Genomic DNA, 13,302 nt, shown 5'->3' with positions numbered 1-13,302 from the left:
GAGCCCAGTGTTCCTCATGCATCTGGGACCAGTGACACCCTATGTGCTGTGAAGAGGTCTTGATTGGCCCATGCCATCTATAGCCATGTCATTTCACCTGATGGGCTCCTCGTGGAGCATCTGCCATGAAGATTTTGGCTGGCCCTAAGCTAAGCAGGGTGTAAGAGCCAAGAGCTTAGAATTCCTGCCCTAATAATAATAACAATTATTATTTGTATTATAGTTATAATTTTTTGCGTTCTAACTGGCTACCGGTGCTCAACTCCTACAAACATTACTCATTTATCCCTTACAACCTACCCCCACCACCCCCATTTCGTAGGTGAGAAGACCAAGGCACAGAGAGGCAATACAAGGTCAGCAGGCCTCTCACTGTTGTTGCCTCTCCCATTGCGGAGCGTAGGCTCCGGACGCGCAGGCTCGGCGGCCATGGCTCACGGGCCCAGCCGCTCTGCGGCATGTGGGATCTTCCCGGACCGGGGCACGAACCCGCGTCCCCTGCATCGGCAGGCGGATTCTCAACCACTGCGCCACCAGGGAAGCCCCAGTGCCTCACTTTCAACCACCATGAAACACTGAATCCCAGGTTGGGGGGGAATATATAGTTATGAAGGAATCGGTTGGCCTCCTCCCCAACTACTTCTCCAAACACTCTGTAAAGGAACCGGGTCTCTCCTCCTCACAGCCACATTTGGGCCAAGATCAGGGGACTCTCACCAGACTGGAGTCAGGGACACTTCCTGGTGCTTGGAGTGGAACACCATTTCTGACTAAAGTGATAGCCCATCCTAAAATTCCCCAGGAAAAGCGACCCCTACCGGTCGAGGTTAATTGTCAGCAGGAACACTGCAGGGCCCAGGACACAGTGAACTCACAAAAATACATGGCCAGGAAAGTCTCTATTCAGACCCAAAGTGACCCTCCTTTTTGTAAATGGTAAAGACCTCTTTGCAATGTGGTTTCCTCTTGATTCCATTCCAAAATTCAGAATAGAAGGAGCATGGGGAAATTCTGCAATCCACATGGCACTGTAGGACATTTGCCCTGATGTCTTCATTTTTCTTCACTTAACATTCTGGCTCCTCCCCCAGTGGTGATCTACAACCATATTTACAATGAATTCTTGGCCGCTTGCTGAGTTTATAAAAGTTTATCTTTTCTCATTGAATTGTTTGGGAACTTTGGTCAAAAATCAATTGACCATAAATGTATGGGTTTATTTTTAGACTCTCATTTCTATTCTATTCATCTGTATATCTATCCTTATGCCAGGACCACACTGTCTTTTTTTTTTTTAAATACATCTTTATTAGAGTATAATTACTTTACAATGTTGTGTTAGTTTCTGCTGTACAAGGACCACACTGTCTTGATTAATTGTGGCTTTGTAGTTAAGTTTTAAAATCAGGAAGTGTGAGTCCTCCAACTTTACTCTTCTTTTTCAAGATATTTTTGGGCTACTCTGGGTCCTTTTAGTTCCATATGCATTTTACGATCAGCTTGCCGACTTCTGCCCCAAAAAGCCAGCTGGGATCAACAGGGATTGTGTTGAATTTATAAGGTTAATTTTCAGAGTACTGATTGACACCTTAACAATTTTAAGTCTTCTGATCCATGGTCATGGAATGTCTCTCCATTTATTCAGATCTCTGATTTCTTTCTGTAATGTTTTGTAGTTTGCAAAAGTCTTGCACTCCTTTTGTTAAATTCACTCCTAAGCGTTTTATCCTTTTTGATGCTATTGCGGGTGGAACTGTGTTCTTACTGATGAATCTGGGAAGCGCTCTGTTCTCTGGCATGGTGGGGGTAGGGGTATTGGAAGTGGTTCATCATCAAAATATTCTTGATTAATTTAGAAGGATTATACGTGATGTATCCAGATGTTCAAATGTCAAGGAATCAGAATATAGTAAAGTACCAACAACGGTGACTAAATCGGGCTGTAACCACTGAATCTTTGAAGAGCTGGAAGGTGCTTCAGAATGTTCTAGAGCTTTGGGATTGGCATCCTGTGTGCCTCCCACAATACTCTGCATCCCTCCATTAGCGCCCATATCAACCTGTGTCCCACCCATCTACGTTCTTCCCACTACGCTGTGAGTGCATGAAGATAAGGACCATGTCTCAATTCTTTTTCGCATCCTCACTGTTAAATATCATGCTGATACACGGTGGATACTCCACATATACTGACCACATGCCATGACATGACCCAAAATAGAGTTATAATGAACAGACTCCGAAATTTACCTATGTGCTGCTGTGGGTTCTAGGCATACCATTGTCTGTGCCACCAGTAGTTGTCATGGCCAAAGCTACCATGTTCGTGCCTCTTCATCCCACCCCTCCCTTACCCAACTGATTGGACCAGGATTGGAACCAACACTGAACAGGGCCAATCAGCTTTCTCTCCTGAGACTTTAGAAGTGGGACACGGAACAGCTGAGTCAGATGTGTTTGCAGAGCCGAGCCCTGGTGAGCCCGAGCCATATGCACAGTCAGACATATGCAGCAGCCATGAGGGGTCAATAGGAAGCCAGTCTGCAGAGAGGGACAGAAACCAGGGCCACGGATCCAGAGAGAGGGCTGCCTCAGGCCCTGGTGGCTCTCCAGGTCCCCGTTCCATTTATTTCAGCGATCTTTCTAATCTTTCAGAGGCTGCCAACTGGTCGCCCAGCAGCCAAATCTGGCCTACATGTGAATTTTATTGGAGTCACACATTTAAAAATTTAAACAATCCAACATAATAAAATTTTTAAAAAATTGATCTAACATACTAAAATTTGGAGACTACACATAAGAATCCAGATTCCTGTCTTGAAAATCAGGCGATTCTATGTTACAACAAAATCAGCTGGAGCTGAGTAGTAGCCACCCCCTATGTCCCATACTCTGCCACAACCTTCCCCTCTTCCTGTTGTTCCTCACACTTCCGTTTCCTGCATTTATAGTCCCCAGGAAATTAACTACTGTTCCCAGTCTTATATTAAAGCTGTACTGTTTGATTTGAATTAATCTGAGTACAATTTCTATTTCTTGCAACTAAAACAGCCTTGATGAGAACTCTGTCAAGGTTTCTCTCAACTATTTCCCATCCCACCACACTTGTCTTCCTTCTACCAGAATCTCAATTTTGTGTTCAAGAGGCTGTGGGAGATAGGCCATTCCTTCCCCAGCCCTAGGGGAGGGCTCATGCTGGGATGGGCATGCGACCCAGGTTTGACCAATGCAAAGCAATGGTAAATCTGCTGCGGGATTTCCCTTTCCAACCAAAAACAACAGACCCTTTAGAAAGAAAACCTTTTGTGACTGCTTCTTCCCCATTCTAACATCTTTGAAAAAAAGTTGATGCCTGGCACTTTGGCAGCTATTTTGTGACCATGAGGTTTCACACATAGGGTCAATGGGCAACATGCAGAGGACGGTACAGAGGAAAGGCAAAAAGAAGCTGGGTCCTTGATGACATTGTTGAGCTGCTGAACCTTCCCTGGAACTCTCTGACTCTGGGCTTGTTGTCAAATGAACAATTAATATTCTAATGGGTTAAACTACTATTGGTAGGTTTTACTGTTGCTTGCAGCTCAAGGTTATCCCAGTCCTTTGATGTTTACTGTAGTAACCAAGGGATGATCTTATCCTTCAAGCCTCTCTGTTGTTTAACATTATTTAAAAATAATGCATATCCATATTCATTTCAAAGTCCATCTCTAAGATACTCTTTTATCTCACTGCCAACACATCCCATTTATGTATTCCTGAGCATACTTGAAGGGAAAGAAAGAAACCATATAACCCTGGCTACATTGAACATCTTTTGCCATTTTCTAAAATCTTTCCTAACACTGAGAGAAACAGATGACATTTCCAGTAATGAAAAGGGGAGCTTTTGGACAGTTCAAAATTAGATACAAAGGTCTTCAGCTAAAGGTCTCACGCATTTCAGAGGTTTGGGCAACTTTTGTGGCAGCTCTTGTATCATTCAACAATATCGATTTTATAAAAGGGCAGGCAATTTAGAAGGCCAAGAGTTTTCACCTTTCATTTTCTCAACAAGAGAAAACCCACAACTACAAGCCTCTTTACTCCAGCTCCCGGAAAACATCTCTGCCCACCAAGCCCTCCTTCCCCACTGCAGCCCCCAGGTCCTCCAGGTTATTTGAGGGTGAAGCGAGTGGACTTGCTCATCCGGCAGTGTCTGGCCAGCTGGAAGGCAAAAAAGACAAGCATAGGTTCTTAGTTACCCAGGAAAGCTCAGCAGACCAGAAATAATTAGAGCTTTAGCCACTCATGGTTCAGGGAAATGTGGGTGTCAGAGACAGGAAGCTCTGCCAAGCTGCCCGCTCTGACTGCCTGGGCCTAGAGGGCTGCAGTACATATATTCAGGGATGTGGGATGATTTGCAGTCAATCTAGGACCTGGGCCTGAAGAAGTCACCCACTGTGACCTCCACACCATTAGAAGGAAGTGTTGCTTCCAACAGACTCAAAGTTGGCCACCAACTGTGCACCTTTTCCCCCTTGCTGGAAAGACTGTCATATTAAAGCAAACGAAAGCATTGAGCTTACCCTACATGGACAAAGTTGGCAACACGGTTAAGCTGAACCATCACTGGGACATTGTGACAAACGAACAAACTTCAACCCCTACAACGTCCATCACCAACATGTTTTAATAAAGGTGAACGTACACATTTGGCTTCCTCAGAATGTTCACTTCAAGCAGATATCTCCAAGCAGACGGTCAGTCTTCTCTGGCCTTTGATGGGATCTGGCATCTTCGTCTCTCCTTCCCTAGGTTCCTGCCTTCATTACGGGGAAAAGGCTCGTGGAAACCAAATCCTGGAGATGGATGTTGTCTGCTGAGACACAGCATCAGCCCTTCCTCTGGAGGCCAACCCCCAAATCCAGTTGACCTCCCTTCTCTTTCTTTGAAAATGTACATGTTTCACATATCTGGGCCCTCCCGTTCCTCCCTACCCATGGTATCCATGCCGTGGGGTCCATCGCTGGAACCCCAGGAGCTGCCTCTATGGAAAGACCAAGCCACCCCTTGACGGCAGGGACGGCAGAGAATCCAGGGAGGAAGGATTCCTGGTCCCCTGGCCCGCACGGGAGCAGGCGGCTGGGAGGAGCATCTTTCTGTTTCTCGGTCCATTTGGCCACCCACCGCGCTCCAACTCCAAAGCACTGAAACCTGACTTAACTGTTTTCTTGCCCCAAGAGTCACCAGTCATCCTGACCAACGAGGGGGCCAGAAACGAAGTCCCTGGCGTGACCTTTGCTGCTTCCAAAGGGGAGGCCCCTGCTTTGGTCGTGGGCTTGGTTCTCACCTCCCTTTTGCCTCCATCCCCAATTCCTGGGGGTACTAGCTTTCTGAGGCTGTCATCTAGGGCAAGCCCAGCTGTCCCCACGGCCACATTTAGATCCCCTGGAGCCAGGGACAGCAATTCCAAGAGGGGGCCAGGTGGAGGCACGCGGCTCAAGTTCAAATGCATGTGCATCGGCCAGAGTCTCCGCCACTCAGCCCTGGGAAGGCAAAGCGAGGGGCCCCTTCCCTGGGAGCATTTCTCAGACCCAAGAAAAAGCTGCTCAGGCCACACCCAGGTCACCTGCAATTTCAAAGAAGAAAGCCTGGAGCCGGGGATGCAGGAGAAACCTAAGAACAGGTCCAGTGGGTGAGTGGCGTATCTCACAGGGGTCCCGGCCTGGAGTGTATCTACAAAGATCTTTCGGTTGTTGTTCACCGAGGCTGTGACCGGCTGACTCTGGATGGTGTCCAGCTGGCTACCGGCGTCACCAGGCACTGCTGAGGTGGCAGTTTTCCCATGCAGATCCACAGGTTATTAACAAACCTCCACACACACGTACGGAGAACCCCCCAGAGCAGATGCCTCCCCATCCCCGGACGGATCTTGATAAATATGAGCAAACAGTCAAGACACAAAACCTCGTTGGTCCAGGTGGCACCCTTGGGTGAGTTCTTGATGTGGGCAGTGACGATCGGTGCCCCAGCCGGGCTCCAGCGGCTCCCCGCTCTCTACAGCCTCAAAAACCAGCTCAGCCCCCCATCGGTCACTACTCCTGAGAGCCCGAGTTCGACCTAGCGACACCTGTGCCGTGCGCCCCTCGGCCGACCATCTCCTGGCCCCACTCTCGATGGCTGGACTCCTGCAGTCCACGGCCTTTGGTCTCAATGGGCAAAAAGCAGGAGGCCAGGGCAGCCAGGAGGCAGCAGCCACTGTAAACCGCCAGCGTCAGGTACACGGACGATTCCAGCATCACCTGGGGGGAGGGAGACGCACGCCGGTGAGAGCATCCCTTCTGACGCACAGGCACCACCGACCATACAGATAATATTGAGAACGCCAGGCCCTCTTGTAAGCCCTCTTTATCACTGGACTCCCATGGAGTCCTCACGACAGTTTTATCAGGTATGTCCTCCACCCCCATTTTACAGAGGGAAAAACTGAGGCTCAAAGAGGATTAAAAAGACTAAGGATGGGGCTGAGGTTTGAACCCAGACTCCATCAGGCTCAAGAGTCTATTTATTCTCTCCCAAAGCAGCACGTCTGCTGACTTCCTAGCTTTACGTCCCAGGGCACATCACGCAGCAGAGCTAAACCTCATTTCCTCGTCTGCCGGAACGGGCAGAAAAGCCGTAGCCATCTCCCAATGAGAAGATGCCTCACTTGACACCACGCAGGCACATTGCAAGCTGTCAACCAGTGCTAGTTAACAGTGACGTACAATGGCCAAACACAACGGTACCGGGACAGAATGACTTGGCTAAAACACGTGTTGGAAATTCTATTTACATGAAATATCCAGAAGAGGTCAAATTCATCCAGACAGAATGCAGACCAGTGGTTCCCAGGGGCTGGAGGAGGGGGAGCTGGGGAGTGACTGCTAAATGGATACGGAGGTTTATTTTGGGGAGAGGAAAATGTTTTGGAACTAGATAGAGATGGTGGTTGTTCATCGTTGTGAATGTGCTACACGCCACTGAATCGTTCACTTTATTTTTTAAATCTTATTTATTTATTTGGCTGTGCTGCACCACTTGTGGGATCTTAGTTCCCCGAGCAGCGTTTGAACCTGGACCCCAGCATTGGAAGCGTGGAGTCTTAACCACTGGACAGCCAAGGAATTCCCCGAATGAAAATGGTTAATTTTGTTAGGTGACTTTTACCTCAATTTTTTTAAAAGTGATAAAAACAGGAAAAAATGAATTGGATATTAAAAAAGCAAAAAGATTCCCAAACAGCCTCCCCCCAAAAGGAAAGAAATGCTTCAAGACACAAAGAGCTGCAAAATTCTGCAACGACACCAAATCATCCAACTTAGAAACCAGGGACTGGGACATTTGTTTCCCACTAAGGCATGGTGGCCTGTTTATTCTCATCCAAATTGTTTTCGGCCAAATCATCGGAAAGACCTGAGTTTGATTCCCAGCTCCTCTACTTCACAGCTGTGCAACCTTGGACAAGTCCCTTGACCCTTCTGAGCCTCAGTTTTCTCATCTGCAAGCAATACTTCTTCGTAGGATGGGCTGCTAGGATGAGATCAGGTAATGCACATCAAGGGCAGTGCAGAGGCTCCGGGTACAGTAACAGCCTGCCACGCAATGGCTTTTTGTCACGTCCAGCCCCTCTGTATTTGGGGTGACACCTACCTGAGCAATGAACGGGGTGATGAGCGCGCCCACCCTTGCCATGCCGCTGCAGGTGCCCAGGCCCAGAGCTCGGGTCGCCGTGGGGTAGACCTGAAACACAGCCGCCAAAGTGGCCGCACTGAGAAAACGCAGGCCCCTCCCTCCTCTCTGGATCGGGAATGATGGGAATCCCAACCTACACTCCACACCCTGCCCCCGGGGGCAGGTGGGCCTGAATTAGGGTCAATCCCTCAGGGGTTGGTGATACCAAGAAGGGGTAGCAGGGCAGGGTGGGAAATCTCACCCCGAAGGGGACAGAAAACTTAACCGATGAGGAGGGCAAGAGGCCAAGCTGGAGGTGGGAACCTAGGAAGGGGGTCCTCCCTGCCCTGGGTGGTTATATCCAAATGAATAAATACTAAATTCCTTTTTTTTTTTTTTTCTTTCTACCACGGAGAATTTCAAGCACAGACTAAAATAGAATGGTGTAATCAATCGTCTAGACCAAGCCTAGAGGACCTGTGTTAGTTTCAATCATACTCTCTCACTTCCTTCCCCTCCTAAATTACATTAAGCCAAATCCTAGAGGTGGTATAAATGTCATCCACTAAATATTTCTGTATATGCTGCTTTGAAGACTTTTTCCTCTTAGAAAAAGACTGCAGACATTTCCCATGTCCATATTTGGTCTTCTCCAGTAGCATAATTTTTATTGGCTGCACAGGATTCTATCATTTGGATCAATCATCATTTATTGAACCAATTCTTCATTGTTAGGAATAGCCAGCTGGATTAGTTTAAGCCGGGAGTCAGCGAACTTTGTCTTAAAGGGCCAGAGAGTAAATAATTTGGGCTCTGTGGACCATCTGGTCTCCAGCAACTACTCAGCTCTGCCCCTGTAACACAAAAGCAGTTGTAGACAAGAACAGCACGTGAAGGGCTGTGGCGTGTTCCAGTAAAGCTTTATTACTGAACACTGACATTTAAATTTCATATAATTTTCACATGTCAAGAAATATCCTTTTGATTTTGCTTTCAACCGTTTAAAAACATAAAAACCATTCTTAGCTCTTGGGCTATCCAAACACAGGCAGCAGGTTGGATATGGCCCGCGGGTCGTAGTTTGCTGAGCCCTGGTATTTGCCCCTGTAGACCTTGGGCCTCCCAGTCCCTGCAGGGCAGGCAACCTTCTCCTGGTACTCTTCTGGGATGCTCCAGCATCAATCCACAAGGCTTTGTTGAGGGGACACTAGGCCAGATGAGAGTCACAGAGTAGGAGACCCAGGCCCTGCCCATAGGGAGCCTTAGTAGGAGTCTTCCTGGGGGACAGGCAAGGTGGCATGACTAAAAATACCAAAGAGGTGCACAGACACTGAGGGCAAAATGAAGTTGGGGGTGTGGATCCTGGAGGGCTTCCTGGAGGAGGCAGTGTTGGAGCTGGGCCTGGAAGGTGGGGTGGAGGGAGCAGGGCTCAGGATGATGACTCAAAGTGAGGGCTCTGGAGTGCTGTGTAGACCTGAGGGACAATCTAGATGGCTTCTTCTCCTGGCACAGCACCTGGTACATACTATCCTCTCCCTCCCTTTGACCCTGTCTAAAATAAGATGAGATAAAATAAATATAAAACAAGTAACCCATAATCCCCGAGTGTGGGAAAATGGACACTCTGAGATGCTGTTGCATGGAGTGTAAGTTCAGGCAACATTTTAGAGGTTGATTTTTTTTTCAATCTTTCTCAATGTTTATTATAGGCTTTAATTCAGAAATTGCACATCTTATTTATTCTAAAGAAACCACACATGTTCACAAGGATAGGTAAAGCTGTTTACCTCCACACTATAATAGTGAAAAGTTGGAAAATGATTCAAATATCCATTGGTAGGAGAACTGTTACAAAATTATGATTTGCCCATACTATACTATATAGTATAGTATGTAATATATATGATATAGTATAATAAAGTATATTATATAATATAAAGTATATATATTCTATAACAAAGTATAGTATATAATATTGATATATAGCATATATATTATATAGTATAGTAAAGGATTGTACATAATAATATAGTATCTAGATTACCATATAGTACAGTACAGAACAGTATAGTATAGCGGCTATTAAAAAGAACAAAGCAGGTCCATAGGTCCTGTGTTCCTTGTATTCCATCTTCCCCTCCAGAACCTCTCTCTACCCCTCCCCACCTCATTCTCTGCCCTGGGGGCTGGCCACTGTGGACCACCAAGGGCTCCTAGGCTCTCTGCCTTCCAGTTGGGTTCAGCCAATGGGAAGACCCAGTGGGAGATGGGCGGGAGGTGGGAGAGAGAGGCCAGGGTATATTATTCTCCTGCTCCCTCTGTTCTAGGTTGCCTAAGGGCACATGTGTCCCTCAACTAAAGGTCACAGCTTTTCTCTGCACAGCTCTCTCCTGGGACCCTGTAACACCCCATCTCCTCACCCCACAGGCCTTAGGTGGTAGCTGTGTCCCCAGCCACCTCCACCTCATTGTGAGCTCTGGGCGCTGCTCCATCACTTTTTGGTTTCCCTAAACCCTATCCTACACCACTGTAATCCGTCCTTTATTAAACTCATCTCAGTTGCTCAGTTACCCAATTTGATACATGCACTAACATAAATTAGGAAAAAATCTGGAAGAATATACACTGAACCATTCAAGAAGGTGGTCTCTAGGAAGGCAGAATGTGAGGCCCTTTAGTTTGGGGGTTTTATACAGTTCTGTAACATTTGGGACTTGTACACTGACCATAAGCTTTTTTTTTTTTTTTTTTTTGACCATAAGCTTTTATAAGCAGAAAACAATGACTGAACAAAAGCCTGAAATAATGAAGGCCTTCACAGCCGCCACTCAGACACAAGGACAAATTTCACTCAGAGGAGCCCAGGCCGGGTGTTTCTGGAGAAAATACCCGCCCCCTTCCCACCCCGGCTGCTCCCAGGCATCCCTCCTACCTCAGGTGTGTAAACATAGGCTGCTTGGAAGCCTCCAGAAATAAACGCTCTTGCAATGAAGAGTAACAGAGTGAGCATGTTTCTACGAAGAGAAAAAAAAAGCAGATGAGCAAGTATTCTATCTGACAGTTTCTTTCAGCAAAGTTTTATCTGCCCAGGTAGAATTTACACCCTAGAAACTGGCAAAGCCCACCTCACCCAACACACCATCAGGCAGGCACGCAGACACACGCATCCCAGTGGTCTCTCGGAAGACCTGCTTTTATAAGTTCACCATTCTCCAAAGTTCCAGGATGAGATGGTGGTGCCCAGGGTCGGGCACGGCTGGGGTGAAGTGATGTAAATAATCCAAAGTCCAGATAGGACCTAGTGGGGCAGGAATTGAGCCAGGGACCCGCTGAACCAGGGAAAGGAGACTTCTCTTCGGTATTACGAGGGTAATCCTGAGCCCCAGCCCTCTGTCCCATTGTTCCCATAATGTCTTTGAATATCAACGTTTCCAGATCTAAGCTACATCTCCAGACCTTTCACAGATCTCTCATCTGTGGTTCGGTCTGGGGCCTCTTGGAGATCAACACAGGCCAGTTCCATAGTTTGAGGCTCTTGATAGATGGAAAAAATGGAGAAATGCCAGAAGGGGATTATAAAACAAGACCTTCAAGTATTGCCATGGAACAAATGAACACTTTTAACCCATATATGAATTAAACAGCTATATGCATGATCTTACTGGGAGATGATGTCACAAGTTGACATGTAATGGTGTCGGAGCAACATTTGGACCAAAGTGCCCTCCTACCCCGACTCCCATCAGAGGCCCCAACTTTGAGCCCAATGTGTTGTCCAGTTATGAAGCAGCCAAGAGCCTCAGGCTTAGTGAGGGGCTGAGGGGGGGATCCTTCAGGTACCCCAGGGGTTGTAATCCACAGTCTGCAGGCACAAAGACCTGACCACGAGCTGCGAAGTAAGCCTGCTGGCCAGAAAGCTGAGTTCGTGACCCACCTTCCAACACAGATAAACAGCAGGAGGCTGCAGAGGGAGAAGATGATGAAACACAGGGCCATGGTCTTCTTGCGGCCCAGGCGGTCGATAATCCAGAGAGTCACAAGGACACCTGCAGGGAGCAGGGGAGCCATGGGAGGCAGCACCTGACATGAGCCCCAATAACCCCACCTCCTGGTACCACACCCTGTGTAATTCCCTCCTCTTGAGAGTGGGCTGGACCTCATGACTCACTTTTTTTTTTTTTTTTTTTGAGTCAAAAAATGTTATATCAGGGCTTCCCTGGCCCCGGTCTGGGAAGATCCCACATGCCGCGGAGCGGCTGGGCCCGTGAGCCATGGCCTCTGAGCCTGTGCATCCGGAGCCTGTGCTCCACAACGGGAGAGGCCACAACAGTGAGAGGCCGCGTACCGCAAAAAAAAATTTAAAAAAAAGGAAAAAAAAATTTTATATCGGGAATTCCCTGGCAGTCCAGTGGTTAGAATTCTGTGCTTTCACTGCTGAGGGCCCGGGTTCGATCCCTGGTTGCTGAACAAAGATCCCATAAGCCACGTGGCATGGCCAAAAAAAAATGTTTTTATATCAATATTTATGACAAAAAGACAACAGTGTAAAAGCAATCACTTAAAATTATATTTTCCATAAATGTCATTAATGTAACTAGATGCTGACAAACTGCTTTAAATGCCTTGAGGGACTTCCCTGGTGGTGCAGTGGTTAAGAATCCGCCCACCAATGCAGGCGACACGGGTTCGAACCCTACTCCGGGAAGATCCCACATGCCGTGGAGCAACCAAGTCTGTGCGCCACAACTACTGAGCCTGTGCTCTAGAGCCTGCTGGCCACAACTACTGAGTCCATGCGCTGCAACTACTGAAGCCTACGCGCCTAGAGCCCATGCTCCACAACAAGAGAAGCCATCAAAACGAGAAGCATGCACACCGCAACAGAGTAGCCTCCGCTCAGCCAACTAGAGAAAGCCCGTGTGCAGCAACAAAGACCCAGCACAGCCAAAAAATAAATAAAGAAATTTATTAAAAAAGGAAAAAATGCATTGTTTATGTCTACTGCAAAGTATACCCGTGAATCTTAGTCAATGATTAGGATTGTAGCTTTTTAAAATCAATTTATGCCAGTCTTAAAGACATATATACATATGTCACTAGGGAGGTCACTTCTGAGATGAGCTTATGCAAGACTGACATCTGTCTTGCTGGCATTTGCCCTCTCCCCGGCTCTTCTCATGAACTTGCCTTGATGGAGAAGGCCACCTGGCAAGAAACTGAAGGTGGTCTCTGGCCAACAGGCAGTGGGGAACTGAGCCTGTGGTCCAACCAACCCTGTGGAATTGAATCCCGCCAACAACCGGGGGGGAGTGAGCATGAAGCAGACCCCGCCTCAGCTGAGCTTTCAGATGAGACCACAGACCCTGGGCCAACACCTCCATTGCAGCCTTGTGAGATACACTGAAGCAGAGGACCCAGGGAAGCCCAGGCTCCTGACCCACAGAAACTGTAATAAATATGTGTTGTGTTAAGCCACTAAATTTTGGAATAATTTGTTACACAGCAATGGATAACTAATACAGGCACCAAGGGGAGCCTGAATAGTGGCATTCACTGAAACCAGGCAGCAGACACCTGGCCTGGGGGGTCAGAAACACGTAGGTTCTAAGG

General features: G+C 47.5%; 1 protein-coding gene across 5 annotated transcripts in view; it reads right to left on the bottom strand.

Annotated features, from left to right (window-relative positions):
• Positions 1 to 1,284: 1,284 nt before the first annotated feature.
• The window catches only part of SVOP (SV2 related protein), an 86,587-nt gene continuing 74,569 nt past the window's right edge, over positions 1,285 to 13,302 (bottom strand). For 2 of the 5 annotated variants that reach the window (XR_010836884.1, XR_010836885.1), the window contains 5 exons: positions 11,627 to 11,738; positions 10,625 to 10,706; positions 7,672 to 7,761; positions 4,688 to 6,281; positions 1,285 to 4,203 (listed from right to left, as the gene is read on the bottom strand). Coding sequence is in view for 3 of the 5 variants with exons in the window: in XM_059040328.2 (XP_058896311.1) it covers positions 6,075 to 6,281; positions 7,672 to 7,761; positions 10,625 to 10,706; positions 11,627 to 11,738 (491 nt within the window). In the remaining 2 variants the exon portion in view is untranslated. Of the gene's footprint in view, positions 4,204 to 4,651; positions 6,282 to 7,671; positions 7,762 to 8,595; positions 9,245 to 10,624; positions 10,707 to 11,626; positions 11,739 to 13,302 lie in introns of those variants that run through there. The other 3 variants (XM_059040328.2, XM_067015176.1, XM_067015177.1) reach the window with 2 other exon arrangements.

The sequence above is a fragment of the Kogia breviceps genome, chromosome 15, assembly GCF_026419965.1.
Source record: "Kogia breviceps isolate mKogBre1 chromosome 15, mKogBre1 haplotype 1, whole genome shotgun sequence".
NCBI classification, from domain to species: Eukaryota; Metazoa; Chordata; class Mammalia; order Artiodactyla; family Physeteridae; genus Kogia; species Kogia breviceps.
This window is presented reverse-complemented; position numbering and strand designations above follow the sequence as displayed.